The sequence below is a fragment of the Diplotaxodon limnothrissa genome, linkage group LG7, assembly GCF_057381915.1.
Source record: "Diplotaxodon limnothrissa isolate DT_005_m linkage group LG7, D_limnothrissa_male_GT1.1, whole genome shotgun sequence".
NCBI classification, from domain to species: Eukaryota; Metazoa; Chordata; class Actinopteri; order Cichliformes; family Cichlidae; genus Diplotaxodon; species Diplotaxodon limnothrissa.
The window spans coordinates 51,078,710-51,097,005 of record NC_140602.1 but is presented as its reverse complement, the minus strand read 5'-3'; the positions used below and the strand labels follow the sequence as shown (position 1 = coordinate 51,097,005).

Here is an 18,296-nt window from a genome sequence, read left to right as displayed (position 1 = left end):
TACTACAATAACAATAAGGTGCATTGCACAATTTCATTTTTCACTGACAGTGGAAAGGAATTCTTACCTTATGCAATCTTACATAGTGAAAGGCAACATGCAATTTGTTTAGCGGCATCAGACAATCAAATAACAGCAGTTGATTGGAAGTTACCTCAACATGGGAAACTGCCAGGTCTGCTGCTGTGCTTCTAAATCAAGCAAAAGCAGCGGCACTTCGCTTTAAGCCTAAAAAGTGCACTATGAAGTCACCGTAAGCCACTGCGGAAACTGAGTATTAGCAGAACAGCCACAGCTCAGTATGGCTCTCTCATGTTATTATTAAGTGACTGATTTATTCTCTTGCATGCACATAGCCAAGATGAGTTACATGTGTGCGGCACCTATCACCTGTTAGTTACATTTCATAGTATGCTATGTGTGGGTGGGATCGCCATTAAAAGCGTAATAGCAGTAAAGGATTTGTCAGTGGCGTCTTTTACCTTGCCTGTAATCTGGATCAGAGGAGGCGAGTGAGGGGCTTTCACTGGATGAACTGTAATCACTGTGGTACCTGTGGTGGGTGTGGACTGGATCTGGCAACAGAGAAATTCATTTGAAAATTATGTATTATACAAACCACACAGTAGTATAGTAATAACAATAATAACATCAATAACAACAAAAGGGATAACTTCATGCACTTAATACAAATTAAGGTGTTAAGGTGAAGCCGTGTATTTGTCAATGTTACATAAAACAGAGGTTTACAATAAGTTGTATGAGACTTTATGGGGCTAGGACAACATATGAATTGATGGGCGCATGTTTTCATTTACTCCACAATCTACTGAAACCAAACGGTGACACTAAGCCTGTAAAATAATACACACAAAGCAGGATTTAGTCATGCTGTGGGTAAACACTCCTAATGAAAGGCATATGTACCTACAAGGAAAAGCAGATTTAGCAAGTGTATGCAGGCATGCCTCCAGTCAGGTTAGAATGCTTTTTTTTTTTTTTTTTAATTTAAGGCGTAAACTTTTGTCTTGCTAGACTGGGTGAACCACAGCACCACAGCAAGTACAGACCAGTTCCCCACACTTAAATGTTTCTCAAAGCAAAGCCCAATTAACTTAATAATAACCTAAAAATCTGTGGTAACTGAGAAAAAACAAACAAACAATATGATTCAATCTGAAACCTACCCTAATGTATCATGTGCTCTTTGCATTGTACACAGAACTTGAAAATCCTGCTCCTCAGTACCAACTACATAGCTTGAATGAATGGGATTCCCAAGTCACTGCTAAGGCATTTTATTTTACAGTTTCACAAAACAACAGAGTTCAACTTGTACTGATCTCTGTCTTTCGTAAACATGTTAAGCAAAAAAGCATTGTGGCCCGACAGCCACTATAATGTTACTTAGAGGAAGGAGGACTGGTTGGACTATCACCCAAAATAGTTTTCCATCTTCCAGTGGACGGTGACTCATTTCCTTTAACACAAAAAGGTGCACAGAGGAGCAGTCTTGTGTAATTTACAGTAAGTTACCCATGCAGTCACAATGACTTGCATTTCTGCTTCAAAGCCCTCACTGAGACATACATACGTGCAGTCACCTGCCTTTATACTTAGGTGAGTTTTAGAAACACTGAGGTGAAGAATACAATGCAGAGAAAAATTATCATCATGAAAAAGCTTTTTCAAAGAAGAGGAGCTTACAACAGCTAATAAAAAAAAAAACATATTTATCAATATGGATTACTTAACAACACTTTACTGAGCTTCACAGAAAGGAGGAAACATGATAAAAAGCAATAAAGCATTTGATTTTAAAGGAATCTACTTCTACTATTTCAACTACGATGTTTTGCTATAAGTCAGAATGATACTGGAGGTTATTTCAGTTTTATCAACCTTGTCAAGGAAGGAAAAAAAAATAAAAAAAGAATTGTAACCCCACTGTTAAAAAAAACAACAAAAAAACAACAACAAAACAACCCCTACCCTGACTCCCTAAGTCTGGTGAGGTCCTGGAGGTGCTAAAAATAACAGAAAAAAGCTTGGAGCCTATCCCAGATAAATTTCATCCAGGGCGGGGCACCCATTTTGACAGGTCGTTGGTCAATCCCGACAACCACACTTACGAGTTTCCTCCTCATCTAACCCGATTGTCTTTGGACTATGGAAGCAACCGAAGCACCTGGAAAAACCCATGCAGAAAAGTTTGAGCCCAGCTGTGAGATTACCACACTGTGCTGACCCACGCAAAATATAAATATATTTTTATGAATGTGGCAACCTGAATCTGGATACAGATTTAAGATGATTCATGTGCCACACACTCTTTTTGGTCATGGAAACAGCACTAAATGAGTTAGTTGTAACAAAGACAAGAAAAAACAAATCACCCCAAAAAAACCCAAAAAACAAATAATCCCTAGGACCAGTGTGTCAGTCGGTGCTTTTAGGTAATTTCAAAAAGTAACAGAGATGATAACAGCTGAGTGGAGAGTGAGATTTCCCTCATAATGTAAATGTTTATAAGTAAGCAAGGGAACAGAAGGGTTAGAAAAATGCAGAGTTCAAAAAAGATGTAGTGCAAAGCTCATTCTCAGTGCCACCAATTATACCAGCTTCATTCACAGGAAAATATAAAGGAAACCGTAAAGGTAAATAAATAATGCAATAAAATCCTTCTTTTTCTTAAAGATTGTAATGACAGAAAAAAAGATGAGTACTTCTGTTGTTCGTATGTTTTGTTTTCTGGAAATACTTTGCAGGAGAGAGAGCACTCCACACAAACTTGCTGGAAAAGCAGCCTCTACATAACAGTCTCTACATACTTTAAGGCAAAGAGCATCAATTCTAGGAAAGAATTATCAAAGCATGCATTCACCACCAAGCTTTCTCCAGGCTGCACTTCATCTTTCATTTGTCCTCACATACATGTTTATCTCCATGATCTGACTTTATGTAGGTGACACCTCTGCATGTACTACAAGTGTCTACAGTCCTTCAGTCTTTAAGTATTTTACACTGAGAAAAAGACCCTACTCTGACTGTGCTCTGAGGTTATTTAGTCCCTCGGAGCACTAAATAATTGGACATTGGACATTATTCATAATGTGAAGAGGAAATAAGTTAGGTAGCTCAAATGGTTTAGAAATAACAAACAGTCAACAGCTTTCCACAAAAAAAAACAAACACTCAGCAATCTCATCTCCTGCTGACTCAAATAGAATAATTAAGACAATTTCAAAAGGCTGTGATTTACAGACACACCTCCCCTTCCTCTGGAGCAGCAGCGTTCTGTACCGCTGTCCAACATGGACCCACCCCGGCAGAAACCCACATAATCTGCTGCCAAGTGCCGGAAAAGTCCAATAATGTTAGGAATTCCCTCATCTGCTACGCATGACTCCTATTACAGCCTCCAGTTCGACAAGGAAAGCTTTGACTTATTTAAGACTGACACCAAAAATGGTGTGTGGGGGTTGTTTGAGACAGAAGAGCCCAGGTACAGACATGCCCATGCACACAAAGGCATGCACACAAGCACACAAACGTGAGCGTTGCAATACATTTAGACAAGACTTGTAAATGCACGCACACACAGAAGGGCAGTCAAGGGCTGTTTAACCCTGTAAAACCTGAGACCACTGACCACTGCTGTGCCATCACTTTCCTGCAGAAAAGAACAGAAAGAAGTGAGAGAGAGAAAAAAAAAGAAAAGGAAAAGAGGTCTCTGCCAAGAAACACATCCAACAAGGCCCCCTCCAAATGGTTTGTACTCAATTAGGCCCATTCATGGTGTAGCCAAAGAACAGTTGGCTCACCCTTTGCAGACACCCTCAGTCACTTCTGACGGCAGGCAGTAAACAAAGCTTCTCTCCAGGATGCTTTGTAATATCCATCATTTAATATTAATGAATAGTTCAACCCACTCAGTCTTCGTTGCACATTCACAAGCAATCACAAACACAACAGTAATGCCATTTTTCCCCACAATTCCTTGCTAAAAATCTCATTTTTAAAAAAATATTTACCACAGTGTTAAAGCCTGCAGCGTGTGGCAGTCATCCCAAAGCTTTAGTTTAAGTTTCTTTCAGTTTGTGGATCTTAAATTGGAAATATCTGCTGGACTTTTTTTAGTGACTCTTTAAATCTGGACCTTGTTTTTGTGTCATCTTAGCAGTTATATGAAGGTGTTGCTCATGCTACCCATAAGGTGTGAAGTGACAAAGTCTTGCACTTTCATGAGATGAAGAAATAAAAAAAAACAACCAAACAAACCCTTAAATCCTCTAAATTACAATCGATACAAAGCAAAGGGGAGTGAAAGAAAAGAAGGCAAGAAGGTACTTGCTGGGGGATGAAAAGCCACAGTCGAGGAAAAGAATGCTTGGTTGGTGGTTCAGTCAGCATCAAAAATAGCTGCGAGAAAAGCAGGGAGGCTGAAGGCTGGACGGAGCACAGAGTGGGGATGTTGCAAGAACAGCAAGAGAGCAAGAGGTAGAAGACAGTGGTTTATTGTATGAAATCGTTCAAGCCTCATGCGCCTTAAACGGCTCTCAGCTGGCCAAGAGACATGTGACTCACTGCATAAACTTACTTTACTAAGAATTTCATAATCTCCAACAGGAAACTTAAAGCTCTTATAACAGATGACTGACGTGTTAAACAGTTCTGCTTGATGTCCTTGATTTAAGCATTGTGCTATTATTTTAAGACTATTTTCCTTTCAGTCTGTACACACTGAAAGTATGTAACTAGTTTGCATCTATCCTTTATATGCATGTTTATAGCCATGATAATTTTTTTTTTTTTTTTTTAAAGGGATTTTGTATATAACATCTCTGACAGTCAGCAGCAGGCTAGAATTAAGCCAACCTATAATTACTGGTCACTGTAGCAATGAGTCATTCTGTCTAAACCTTGCTGCCCAGCCACCACCAAGCCAGCACCCGGTTCCCCATACTTCACAACACTTAGGTGGTAGTTACTACAGATGGATACGCAACTTGTAACTAGTCCAACTGTCTTGGTTGCTCACTTGATCCCGTTGCTTTCACTTTATTTTTGTCTTTCAGATCAGGTCAGCTGATGACTCCATGCTGTGCCTGATAAATCCATGCACTACAGAGTCTGACACTTAACTTACATCAAGTGACCCTGAACTGGTCTGTTTTACTTAAGACTTCCTTCCTTGCCACAGTTGCAGACTAAACCCAAGAAATTTGTTGTGGCCAACCACACACATAACAGCAATCTTACATTTTTACACACTATAGGCCACATGTTGTATGCTCCGACAAAGGACTCCTAAGCACACATGACCAAAAGCAACCAGGTGCTTGTTGTTTGTGATGTGTTGAAATAAGGAAAGGCTTACATTGAAAAAACATCCCATGGAATGAAAACAACAGCTTGTTAGTCATTCTGTTTATATTAAATCAGCGCCAGCTTCCAAGAAAAGGCCAAAACTGCCATGTTGGTTTTTTTTCCTAAAAGTGAAAATCATTCACAACACGTTGTCCACAGTAGGCGTCACAACCACAACGTGATACCACTTTGAATTACATGATTCTGGTTCGTATTTTGTTTTGAAAATTTGTCAAGGAATTTAACAAACACACAACAACACAAACTTAACCCTGAAAACATTCATTTGTACAAATTCTCTATTAAATTAAACCCCTAGCTTCAGCATACTCACCATCCACTGCTTGTCTTAGCGCCTGAAGTTTCCTCTGTTTTTCCTTGATCTTGTCATAGGCACCGGTGATGCCCGAGCCTACAGACAAGGCTGAGTGGTGATGAGGCTTCCGACTGTTCAGCCCACCAAACTCAAGGTATTGAGAATCCCTTTCTCTTAAAGCTTGCAAAGGTGATTTGCGCCTGCCACTGGAGTGTGTACTTAAGGCACTACTGCCTCTTCTTGCATCCTCCAAAGCCCCAAAGCGAAGAGCCTCTGGGTCAATGCAAGCCAAGTCCACAGAGGAAGCCCAGGTCTTCCTGGGCTGACTTAGCTTCAGTTCCCCACTGGAGAAAGGCAGAGATCTACGGTCCAGTTCCACAGGCCGGCCTTTTTGCTGGGGGTGAAAGGGGTGCAGATAGGGATAAGAACGCTGGGAATGGAGCGAGGGGGGCTTTGGGTAGAGTTCACTGGGTAAGTCAGAATTGGTGTGATAATCAGACAGGGAATACTGTAAAGCTGCCCCGTCATCCCCCTTCAAAAGATCCTGGATTGGCAGTGAGCCCATGGAACGACTAAGGCCTCGGTTTAGAGAGGTTTGTTCCTGAGTCTTCGCTCTGTAGCGCTCCAGAACCCGAGGGGCAGCACTCCTCCCTAAGAGCAGGGGAGAACCAAAATTTTAAACACCAAGCAGATACAGAGGCTGACAAGTGTTAAAATAGCTGCTTTGTGTCCAATAGTATATGACTGTTACACTTTTGCATGTAAAACAAACAACAGCAGCCCAAGGAATAAAAAGCTAATATTACTACAGTTCCTCAGTTTGTTGAGAAACTATTTTTCCATTGTTTTAAAAGGAAACCAAATTGTGGCCCAATAACTAACAATTTCTGCCACAAGCATCTTACAATCTAGCACTGCCTTTCCCCGAATAAGAACTTTTGCTTTCACCATCCATAAATTTTAAGTTTGCCTTTCCAGGCATATAAACAATACTAGTAAAGTCTATTTTTTAGTGAGAAATAAACCAGTGAAGTATGCAGGAACAAAACAAAGGGAAGAAATACAGAAACAAGAGGGTAAACGGGCAGATGTTGAGGCCTGTAAAAAAATAAAAATCCTGCATGTGGGTTGGTTTTAATCTAGAAAGCATATGTTTGGAAATGCATTAAAGATAGCCAGATTCCAGTCTTCCAGGAACTCAGGAGGAAACTTGAAAAAACTTGACTGAGTAAAACTGGAAAAAAAAAAAAATTTATGCTGCATGTCTTTGATTTGTCAAAGAGGTGAGTTACACTCCCAGACACGCTGCCAGTCGATCACAATGATGACATGCACAGCATGTGTAAAAGGAACAAAGACAATATCTAAATTCCCTAAGCAGCAATAAGAACTTGGAGCCACTGGGTTAAGGGTGACACAGAGAGAGAGAGCTGGTCCTTTCAGAGGAAAGATGCTTAAGAACTGAGTAATACTCTTTGCATGTACTTTCCCTAGGGCTGGCTGGGGATCAACCAGGGAAACAAAGCACTGATACAAACAGGAGACCAGCAGCTACACTGATGACTCCAAAATATGCATCTGTAATCAATGCCATGCCGTGCTTACATAATGGAGATGGAAGCCATGTTTGTGCTCTGCTCTCCTCTTCATGGCCTGGAAAAATGCCCGAGTTCTCTCAGAAACCACTGGGAAGATTTGTTCATATTTTCCTGAATTAAATCAGACTCGAGGTTGTAACTTGGTGTTCCTCTCTCTGACTACTTTCACTTCTTTCCCACAGACTGCAGACTGAGTATGTCACTGATAAATGGTTAGAAAACAAGGTGAGCAATTTACATTTGATACTTTCTTCATTAAAATATATTTTTAATAAACATGTGGGCAACCAGCATAAACTGTTAAGCCCTCACAGCTTAAAGATTAGGGGTGAGTAAAACCACCAGGCCAGCATATTACGATGACCCCATGAGCTGCCGTTCTTTCGTGTTTTGCCAAACATTTTAACCGACTTATGGACCTCTGAAGGTGTCCCGTGGTTTCTGGCACCACAGAAGGAGCTCAGTAAGTTGTGAGAACCCCTAACACCCTTTCGCAATTTGATTGTTTTTCTTTCCATGAATAACTTTATACCGACAACAACAAGCACCCTGCATAGTTGGCTGTTTCAGAGATGAAGACTTGGCTACTGTCAATATAATCTTCAACACAATGGCAATTCACTATTCATCCAACATATACCAGATTGTTATTTAATCTTCCATGTCACAATGTTATTCTCTGTATCTATCAGTGGACACATGTTTTGGGTCATCTCTGGACTCGCTTGACAAATTGAATTTCAAAGTGTTCCCAAACGTTCTAAACAAAGCCTGCTTATCTAAGATCTGGTGATTTGTTTTAGAGAGAGGCTGAACTTGTGACCCTCATATGAAGATTACACAGAATGTAGGTAAACAAAACATTTAAGTGCAACGGACTAATATTTGCTGAGTTCGACACTAAAAATAAATAAAAACCTTATCGCGTTGGCAGCCTTTTATCCGCCTGCAGCCAATAGATACGACTCAGTGTGGAAATTAATGATTTTGAGCACACCACTGCAACGTTACTGTGTGTCACTTAGGTGCAGCTCATCTTACCTGAGGGCAACCCTTTGCCCCTCAGCCTCTCCCGAATCTCTTTGCTCCGCTCCGGAAGAGATTCTCTGTCAGTCAGCAAACCGTCCAGCTGTGAAAAAGACAGAAAATGAAAAACAAAGAGTGAGGGTGAAAGAAGGAAGACGTCCTGAAACATGTTCTATCAGCATGACCACATCACCTGTTGTATAATTCAAACCTAGCGTGCTTTTGGAAGAGCTTGTTATAGGTCTTTAACATACACTTAGCTAAGAAGCATTCTTCCTATAAAGGCTTCCTGACAGTTTCGCAAATATGGACTCTTAGACAGGAATGCTGGAATTTCATTATATATACACATCATCACATGTTATACCTGAGAAAGGCTGCCCAGCACTGTCCTGACGAGTCTTCTGATATAACTGAAAGGAGGGTCACAGCTGGAGTTTCGGATGTGTTTGCTGGAGATGTCCAGGACTGTGCGCAGTGATATTCGACTCAATGTAATGTCATCACACATGTTGAGGAGTAAACTGTTTATGTGTTCTCCCAGCTCCATAGGCTGCATAGGGGTGGGGGTGTGGGGGGAAATAACACAGTTAAGATACAAACAGTGAAAAGAGCGTCTTGTTCTCAAGCATCCTGGCAAAAGGTTGGTCTAGATTTTAATTAGCGTCACAGTCACTACATGACATCAAATTAAACTTTATTAAATAATATCAGAATTCATCTCTCTGTTAAACGGAGAAAAGTTTGGCTGCTTTTGGACCGAACACTTTAGCAGTTGGGAGGGCTCAGCAGATACATTACAAGCAGTTGTTTTGATCAACAGTAGATGCACATTCACAAACAGGAACTGAAGCAAGGCTAGGACACCACCTAATGTTTTCATTCTTTAGTTTCTGTTAATCCTGTTTTCAGCTTCTTCATTTTCTCTGTTTTTAAAAATGGGAAATTTTGGTGGTGGATTCCTGTGTTTAATCAAACAAGGTACACTTTCATCTGCACATATCTTAAAACCTTTGTCTTATGATAAGAAAGTACCCAGTCCATGATGGAAGCTTAAAACAAAAAGACCCTAAAAACAGATTTCTGAGAGATGTGATGGTCCCCAATTCAGTGGTTTGTAGAAGTAAAAACACGTATACTACCTCCAACAGGTATTACATTATGAAAATAGTTTCTGTTATCCAAAAGTGCCTTCTTTACATGCATTTCTGTTCATTCTTCATGTTTTTCAACAAGTCGGATCATTTTACATCATGCAGGTGTATTGCCGGGGTATCACAGAAGTACTGTGTTGAGTTTTAGGTCACTTGGATGAAAAATTTTCCTACTTTAGATAAAGAATTGGGTAATTGATAAGATTTTAATGATATCAACTCCAGTACTGACTGTGCTTGTATCCCTGATTCTTTATCGATTTTCTGGGTAGTTTAAGAAAAAGAAAAATAAGACGACTCTGGTATGCCAAAGCAGTACTATTGTGATTTTTGCCTTGTTTTGCAATACATGACTGTCAGAAAAACATACCAGCAGCGATAACAGGTACTGATAAGACTGTTGGCATGTTGGAAGCTTTTCTTAGTGCCCATCACCAGTACAAAATATTTTTTATGCACTCGATCATCTTTTATTTTTTCATATTTTTTGGTACTGTAGCATTTGGCTGTGGGCAGTGAGCTAGCAACTGATTTCCAACATTTACCTTATCTTAGAAATAAAGGGGAGTTTTTCAACAGAGCGAATGTTGCAATCCACCCATTCCACAGACAAAATGCTTTGATTTTGTTTTTTCCTCCATATATCATGGGATTTTTCAAAATACGGGATGAACAAAGTATTTCTTTACCTATTCTACTGGAGAGTTGAGTAGAATGACATAGCGTTATGTGTTTTAAGTGCGCGCAGCAGCACTTTTAAGGGTGACAGGAAAGGCTGATGAGATGTGGATGGATGAGAGTGGATGGAGCCTCAGCCTTTCAGTGAAGCCGAGCAGATGGCAAACTTGAGTGTGAGATGCCTCTAAACTGTGGGTGGTATTTTCTCACAATAGTGAGCACGCTGTGCAGATTATCTTTTATACCTGACTGACTCTGGTCGAGATATGAGCATGTCTTCAAACCATCTCTGTAAATTCCAGAGTGCCTTTACCTTTTCTTCCATTTCTTATCTAGATGTGAAGATCATAGTTTGGAAAAAGCCAGATATGCCTGAAACCTCATTGGTACAGGTATCTGTGGAAGTATTTGGTACAACAATAGAGGGACATGCGCTACTTTCTCCTACTCCACTGTTCTCCACCATTTCGGCAGCATGCCTGTGCAGGTTTGACAGCTGAATTTTAAGTAATTCCACAATGCTCAACATGATAGATACTATTAAACCTTGACAAACACAGGTGTGTCTCTTCCAGTAAAACCCGTTCAACACTTGCTGTATTTGCCAAGTGTGCCATTTAAACACCTGATGTCATATCTTTAGTCCAGTCTCACACAGGCAACAATGTATCACTTCTACACTTTAAAATGTGCTGCTATCTAAACTCTAAGATTTTTTTTAATGTATATTCACTTCACTGAATATAAATATATATATACTTTTAGTTTATAAGACTTTGTTAAAGTGTACACAGAATTCCACATCCAAAGCTGTCCAGGTGGCCGGATTGGAGCCTTTGGTGGGCCATTCTGGACCCCCAGGCCATATGTTTGACACCCTTGCTCTGCACATTTGGAAGGAAGCATCTGTGTTAAAGATTTACCTGACTATGGGGGATCTCATAGTCCGCCCCCCAGAATAAGGTCATCCCCAGAGAGTACATGTGCATCTGTGAAAAATAACACCACATTATATTTCATTCACTCAAGACAAAATGCATGCAACAGTAAATAATAATAACAATATATGTATAAAGATGAGGCACAAAACCTGAAAGCAAGTGAAAGATAAATGGACTAAGGCTCAACAACTGCTAAGAGTTTTTAGGGGAGGCGGGGGAGGGAAAAAAAGGACAGGGGCTCTCAACCTAAATCCAGAAACATTTTTCCATTTTCCCCTCCTTACTCCTCTCCGCTCGTTGCGTGGAAGAGAAATTACTTCCCCTGAATGTTGGGCTTGGTAGAGGAAAGAATAATTCAGCGCCTGCCAAAGAATGCAACGTTGCCTTCAAGGTCTTTTAGGAACACATCACAGAGTACAAATTTAAAGAAACACTAACACTTTCAGAAAACGTGTAACCTTAGACGTTGTCGATTAAAAGTGACAATATGACCTCTATATGTCAAAAAAGCAAGAGGAAAACTTGCACATGACGTATGTTTATCCCCAGTATGATTATGAAGGAAACAGATCATATTCTCTACACTGAAATAACTGAGCTGGGGAGACAGGCCCAGGGTTGGAAAACTGACTCAGCAAAAAACCATGTTGAGGTCTGTGGGTCTGTGCCAGAGACGGGAATCCAGTCATGCAAGGTTTTTGCTCTTCACCAGAGAGGCAGAGTTAAAATGAGGGGGTGTGGGTGTGCTGTGATCGCTCACAACTTCAAATCTGAATCATCTACATGCTGTCTCTGCTTTTTCAGTGAAGAAATGCTCTAACCATACACACTGACTAATAGTATCATCTATACCCAACATTTAACACGAAACGTTGCAAAACAGACTAAATGTACTAAATACAGAAAATGTACAAAACTTTAAAAACGCAAGACATCTAAAAAAAACAAAGACAAAAAACCGTGATCGACAATACAGACAGAACAAAAATAGCTCCGCCTTATTTGTTCGTTTTCCATTGAGCATGTCATTTGCGTGTCTTTTGAAACTTTGGATGCTAAGGAAAACAATGACTAGCATCAGCAAAATGACGTAAGCAGGATCTTAAAGAAACAGAAAAAGAAAGCACGACACACAGCTATGCACGTAAGGAAGATCTGTCTGCCAGTAAAGACGCAAAGTATATGTAAACCTTTCACAGTAATGTGACCTTTTCACAGCATTTCTAACCATTTAATGAACAATTATTCATCATGCTTGAGTACGTGAAACCGATAAACAAAGCAAGTTATAAACATTTTTCTTACAATCATGGTGATTTTCTTTTGGATTCTGCTAAAACATCTTTGGGAAAGATAATTTAAAAATTCCTTTGTGCAGGAAACCCCCCGATGAGCACACAGGTGTTGACACATATTTCTCTAGCCAGTGTCAGGCTATTAAACTAATGGTTTTGTGCCAACAAACCACCAAAAGGCAGAAAAGTTAAGCATGTCTGACAAAAAAAAAAAAAAAAATCTCCATTTAAGGGAGAAAATGCACCTATGTCATTAGTTAGGATACAACCGACATGACTTGGTAAGAAAGAGCGAATGTAAACATGGCTATGTTTAGAACAAGGGGTACTCAACAGTCACTGACTGGTTAGATGACACCAAGTGATGGTTCGAAATGAATGTTTAGTTTAAACACAAGATTTCACTTAAAAATATGGGCAACAACAAAAGATTAGAGCACAGACACACGTAGACTAAACAATTTGGCAGATGCTGTCGCCACGTGGTGTATTATCATGGTTTATACCTTTTCTATGTCAGAAACAGAAGTCAAGGAGTTCCCCTTCAGGACCTCTGGTGCTGTGAAGGCCCTTAAGTCCTGCTGGGTGACATACTCGTCTGTGAATGAGATGTTGCCAGATGGCATGAGCAGGAGGGACCAGGGAGATATAATGAAGCCCATGGCTGAAGGGTCTGGAAATGGAAATAACATTTCAATGATTAGTTTGCCATCACGGTTGAACAGCAGAAAAAAATAAAAATAAATCATAGTTTCTTCACATAAATTCTTAGCCATTCCCACATATTCACACAAGGACAGCGTTAAAGTCAAGATCTGTGTTTTTAAGCTTCATACTAGCATCAAATTTTGTCTAAGCATTTACAGCCTGGATCCAGTGACTACACATATCCAACCACAGTGGATGTTTCTCGCTATGGCTTTGGCGTTTATGGAAATTCAAGATTATTGAAGTAAACAAAAACACATGTTGCTTTCTTAGTCGGCAAGAAAATAACAGTTGGGGCATGGTTGCAGAAAGGAATGGCCACACAGCGTAATTCTCTTTTCCTAAAAAACCACAGCCAGTGCGATGGTGGGAGGTGGTTTTAAAAATACACAAAGGAATGTTTAAGCAGCGCTGCAAAATTCTTTTCTTTGACTGATAGTTAACTCTGAGAGGAGCAGGGAGACGAACACAGGAATTTGATTTGAGGCAAAGCTGGTTTTTACTAAGTAAATACAAGTTTCCTGTTTAAAAACTCATGTGACCAAGATCTTACTCAAAAGTAACTGGTTTAGTAGTAAGTCTATCCCATGCGAAGCTTTTGCTGACCAGACTGACTCAGCCTGAGCACATGCATTTCATGACAAATTTTAATACATTGCAGATATATGCAGAAATCATGCTAGAAGGATAGTGCTTGTCAAGCCAACAGAACACCATGCAATGCAACATCACATAACCTACCATCTTCAAATGTACGTTTTTAGCCTTTTGAACTGCTAACTAAGCTTAAGGAACAGGAAATAATTTTAAACAGCTATATTTATAGCCCATTCAGCTAGGAATGAGAACTAAGCAACTTATCCAGTTGAGAGCTGGTACCAAATTATCCAATTCATCAGAATCGTATGCCTCTAAGCTAAACAATGCCTTTTTATCAGTGCTGGCATGTTTTTTTGACAAGCAAGCATTACAAAATGAGACTCATGGTAGGTGATATTTTGAACACACATGTGCAAGCTTTTTTCCCCTTAACCATTCCTACAATGAGTCCAGAGATGAAGAAGAACTGCTTTTGAAGATACAGCGACTGGAATTTTCTTGGCCATCTGAGTGTCCATCCTGATTTTTTCTGAATCCAATTTTGTTTCTAGGAACTGAAATTGATAGCATGTGCTCTCATTCATTTATTTCTTCTTTAATAGAAAACTGAATTTGTGTTCTTAATAAGAACACTGACCACTTAACTTTTTCCCCCAAAGAGGCCCCAGGTCCTCAAGTCACTCTTACTCAAATAAAATCTCAAAGTGAAGTGTTTTACATAGTAGTAAAAGAAAATTAATGAAAATTAACTGGAGTATAAACTACTTTCTCTGATATGCATTATATGTCTGTGTAAATCTGCAATTACTTATCCGAAAAACTTGGCCATTGGGTACTTTGCAACATGACTTTAGCTGTACTACAAACACTGCTTACTCAGCTGAGCTCACAACTTTGCAGTCGGAGGTAGTACTTTGACTAAAATAAAATAAATAATAATTTATATTTTGTTACCACCTAGCCCTATATAAAAAAAGGAAATGGCAGATTACTGGTTACATTTTGGGTAGTAATCAGCCAATCACGTGGCAGTAACTCGGTGCATTTACGCATGCAGATATGGTCAAGACCCATAGGAGATCATCAGAATATGTAAGAAAGGTGAGTGACTCTGAATGTTACATGGTTGTTGGTGCCACACAGGATGGTCTGAGGATGTCAGAAACTGCTGATCTACTGGGATTTTCCCCACACAGCCATCTCTATGCTTCACAGAGAAAGGTTCAAGAAAGAGAAAATATCCAGTGAGAAGTACAGGTCAGACAAAAATGCTCCCCTACATATTAGCTGAGCATCATTTGGTTCTCACAGCCTATTTTTAGTATTACTGAACGGCTGATCTGGTGACTCAATCTATCACCGTTGATTGAGTCACCAGAACTCAATCCATGGTGGTGGAACGAGAGACTCACGTCAGAGATGTGCAGCAGAGAAATCGACAGCAACTGTGTTATGCTATCATGTTATATCAGACCAAATCTCTGAGGCACTCCTCTAATATATAAATGGGACCGTGAAGAGAAATTCCTACAACAAATTAGAAACACTCACCCAGCACGTATTCAAACAAATCATTCTTATACAAATATACAAACCACTACTGTTTACACAAGAGAAAAAAAAAACCTGTGCTAGTGGTGTTTGACCACATTAGCACACTCAGAGTGGTGGAAAATCTTCACCCTACATTTAACCACAAAGACAATGACAAATCTGGTGCAAAAAGCACATATCCAACACACTTCACCAAAAAAACCAAACCAAAACCTATTGTTTTCTCTTCGTTTAAAGTGTTTCTAGTCATAAATGGCCAACTTCATCTAAGAGAACATCCAACACAAATATTAAAGTTAAATGGTTACTAATATTAATCCACTCTGTCATAAACTGTCTTACATAGCTTTTAACTATATAACAGCTGGCTTCAACATTTGCTAGTTAAATTGTAGCTTCTCTATGCAGTCTAAAACTATCCAACTAAAAATATACTCAGCATAGCAACACAACTACACAATAGCAAAACAAAAATTATGGTGCATTCATATCATTATTCTCCTACAAGTCTTGCCACCTAGCTAGTTCACCTTTTGAACTATTATATAAATTAACCACAATTTCAGTGGTCATGAGACAGAAACTACATGTATAGAGTCACAAGTCAGCTTTGATAGAACTGGTTAAAAGGTATGTTGACATGCCCCAAATGTTCTTCCCACGGGAAGAGATGCTTCCATCAGGACTTCTGAAAGAAAAGACTTTAAACCAGGATTCACTCTGTGTCTCTCCTAAAATGTCTCTGATTAGAAGAGAATATCATAAATAACTGGTACATCAATGCCATGTCAAGACTACTTTTATCGAAAATATTCCAAATATCAGTCTTTCATTCCTGTCCTTAATATCTTCAGAGCTTTATCTCATAAGACAATACATTTCTGTATAAGAGTATTTGAGCATAGATTGCTTGTAATTAATGTTAAATATTTGCAGGCTACGCTGATAAGAGAGGGTTATTACAGCATTACCAGTACTGTCTGGAAATGAAACCAATCAGAAAAACTAGAAGTTGAACTCAAGCTGGTTCATGCAGACTGTAGAAATGCACAAAGTCAGTGGTTGACAGTTTATTTGACACAGTCCTGCCCTATGTAATCAGGTGCAATGAAATTTTGTCTTAACACCCAGGGACTGCAATGTCTGCTGACTCACTTCCTCTGACTCATATGTTGTTTAAATTTTTCTTAAGTTACAAACTGATATGATTGCATAGTAATGCATGATGATGACAGAATAAGTCCTCTACCTTTGATTCCATGTTCACCTACCTTTGTGAAAAAGTTCTTGGAGGCTCTCTGCACTCTGACTCAGCACTGCCCAGACCTCCTCTTCCTGGAGAGGACCTCCTCGAACCTCCAAGGCTTCTGCCAGAGACACATGCATGTTCCCTGCAGAAATACAGCAAGACGAACATTAAAAATTTAATTTACACAAAAAGACCTTCTGAAATCTAAAGAAATACGTATTTATGCCAGAATTAAGATTGCTGTCTTGAAATTTTAATGCTTCCATCCAAGTTTTATTTATTTTTTGAAACGACTGCAAAAACTTTAAATATTGTTTTCTGCAAACTTCCCCCATAAAGACAACATTGAAGCCTGCCCGTACCCTTTAATTTAATTGTTTTGACACCTCAGTAAATATCAATAAACATGTTTTTAACACCAATTACAATAGTTTCTGCGTTTTTCCAAGGGTAGTTGCATAAACAGAGATCATCCTCACTAACTTCTAATGCACACTATAAGTAGGCCTGAAATACGACATGATTTGCTCAGGTCAGAAAAGAGCTTCAAGAGTTACTCCTAGTAGTCTTTCAGATGGTGAAGTATAAAATATAGCAGACCTTTAATTCAGTCCATTCCATCAAATTTACTGATTACCCATCCACTGATGTTGGACGAGAATGCCTAGCTTGCAGTCTCCGCTCTAATTCATCCCAAAGGTGTAGAGGTCAGGACTCTGTGGAGGCCAGTCAAGTTCTTCCACACCAAACTCGCTCATCCATGTCTATATGGGCGTTGTGTTGTGTCCTGGTGCGCAGTTATGTTGGAACAGGACAGGGCCATTCCGAACATGTTCCCATAAAATACTCCAAAATGTTTTGGTATGCTGAATATTAAGAGTTCCTTTCACTGGAAGTAAAGGGTCAAGCCCAGCTCCTGTAAAACACAATACTACACCACAATTCCCGCCCAAACTTTACTTGGCACAATGCAATCAGACAATTACCGTTTTCCTGGCAACCGCCAAACCCATACTCATCTAGTCTAGTGGAGAGGTGTAAATTGTCGCTCCAGAGAACACGTCTCCACTGCCATAGGGTCCAGTGGTGGCCTGTTTTACACAACACCATGCAATAATTTGCATTTCGCTAGGTGATGTAAGGCTTGGATTTAGCTGCACAGCCATGGAAACCCACCCCATGAAGCTCTCTACGGACTGTCCTTGAGCTAATCTCAATGCCACATGAAGTTTGGAGGTCTGTAGTTATTGACACTGCAGAAAGTTGGTGACCTTTGTGCACTATGATTTTACGTCTTCAAGTGCTTGATTTTATACACCTGTGACTATGGAAGTGATTAAACAGCAGAATTCAGAATGGGTGAGTGAATACTCAGCAAACAGAGATTTCTTGATTAGAAAAAAAACAAAAAAACAATCAGGCTCATGAGTGCAGACATTAATTCAATTGTCAAGCTTTGCAATGCAACAAGAATATTTTAATATCTCCATTTAACACATTCCTGGAGCATGACTACTTCATGACAAATGCATGATTGCGCTGAGTTTTGTTTTAGGCCAAGTATTTGACTAAATCAGACTTAAAATTATACAGATATGTTTCTGTCTGGTGACAGCACTTAAAATCAACTCCCCTCCTGCATGGAAATCACTTTCAATTAATTCTAGGGCCATACACACAAAAAAATGCATTTTTTTAAATGTAAACTTTTAATTGGCTGGGATTTCAATACTTGCTTTATTAAACCACAAACACCTACAATAGCGCCTGACAAAATACTCTCAAAATGCTTTCAGAGGCACAGAAG

General features: G+C 39.5%; 1 protein-coding gene across 1 annotated transcript in view; it reads right to left on the bottom strand.

Annotated features, from left to right (window-relative positions):
- Positions 1-18,296, bottom strand: part of ptpn13 (protein tyrosine phosphatase non-receptor type 13) — a 48,332-nt gene that overhangs the window by 21,981 nt on the left and 8,055 nt on the right. The window contains exons 2-8 of the mRNA XM_085359866.1: positions 16,512-16,631; positions 12,885-13,051; positions 11,066-11,131; positions 8,678-8,863; positions 8,326-8,413; positions 5,705-6,337; positions 483-575 (exon numbers count right to left, since the gene is read on the bottom strand). Of these exons, the coding sequence (XP_085215992.1) occupies positions 483-575; positions 5,705-6,337; positions 8,326-8,413; positions 8,678-8,863; positions 11,066-11,131; positions 12,885-13,051; positions 16,512-16,626 (1,348 nt within the window). The 5' untranslated portion in view covers positions 16,627-16,631. The remainder of the gene's footprint in view (positions 1-482; positions 576-5,704; positions 6,338-8,325; positions 8,414-8,677; positions 8,864-11,065; positions 11,132-12,884; positions 13,052-16,511; positions 16,632-18,296) is intronic.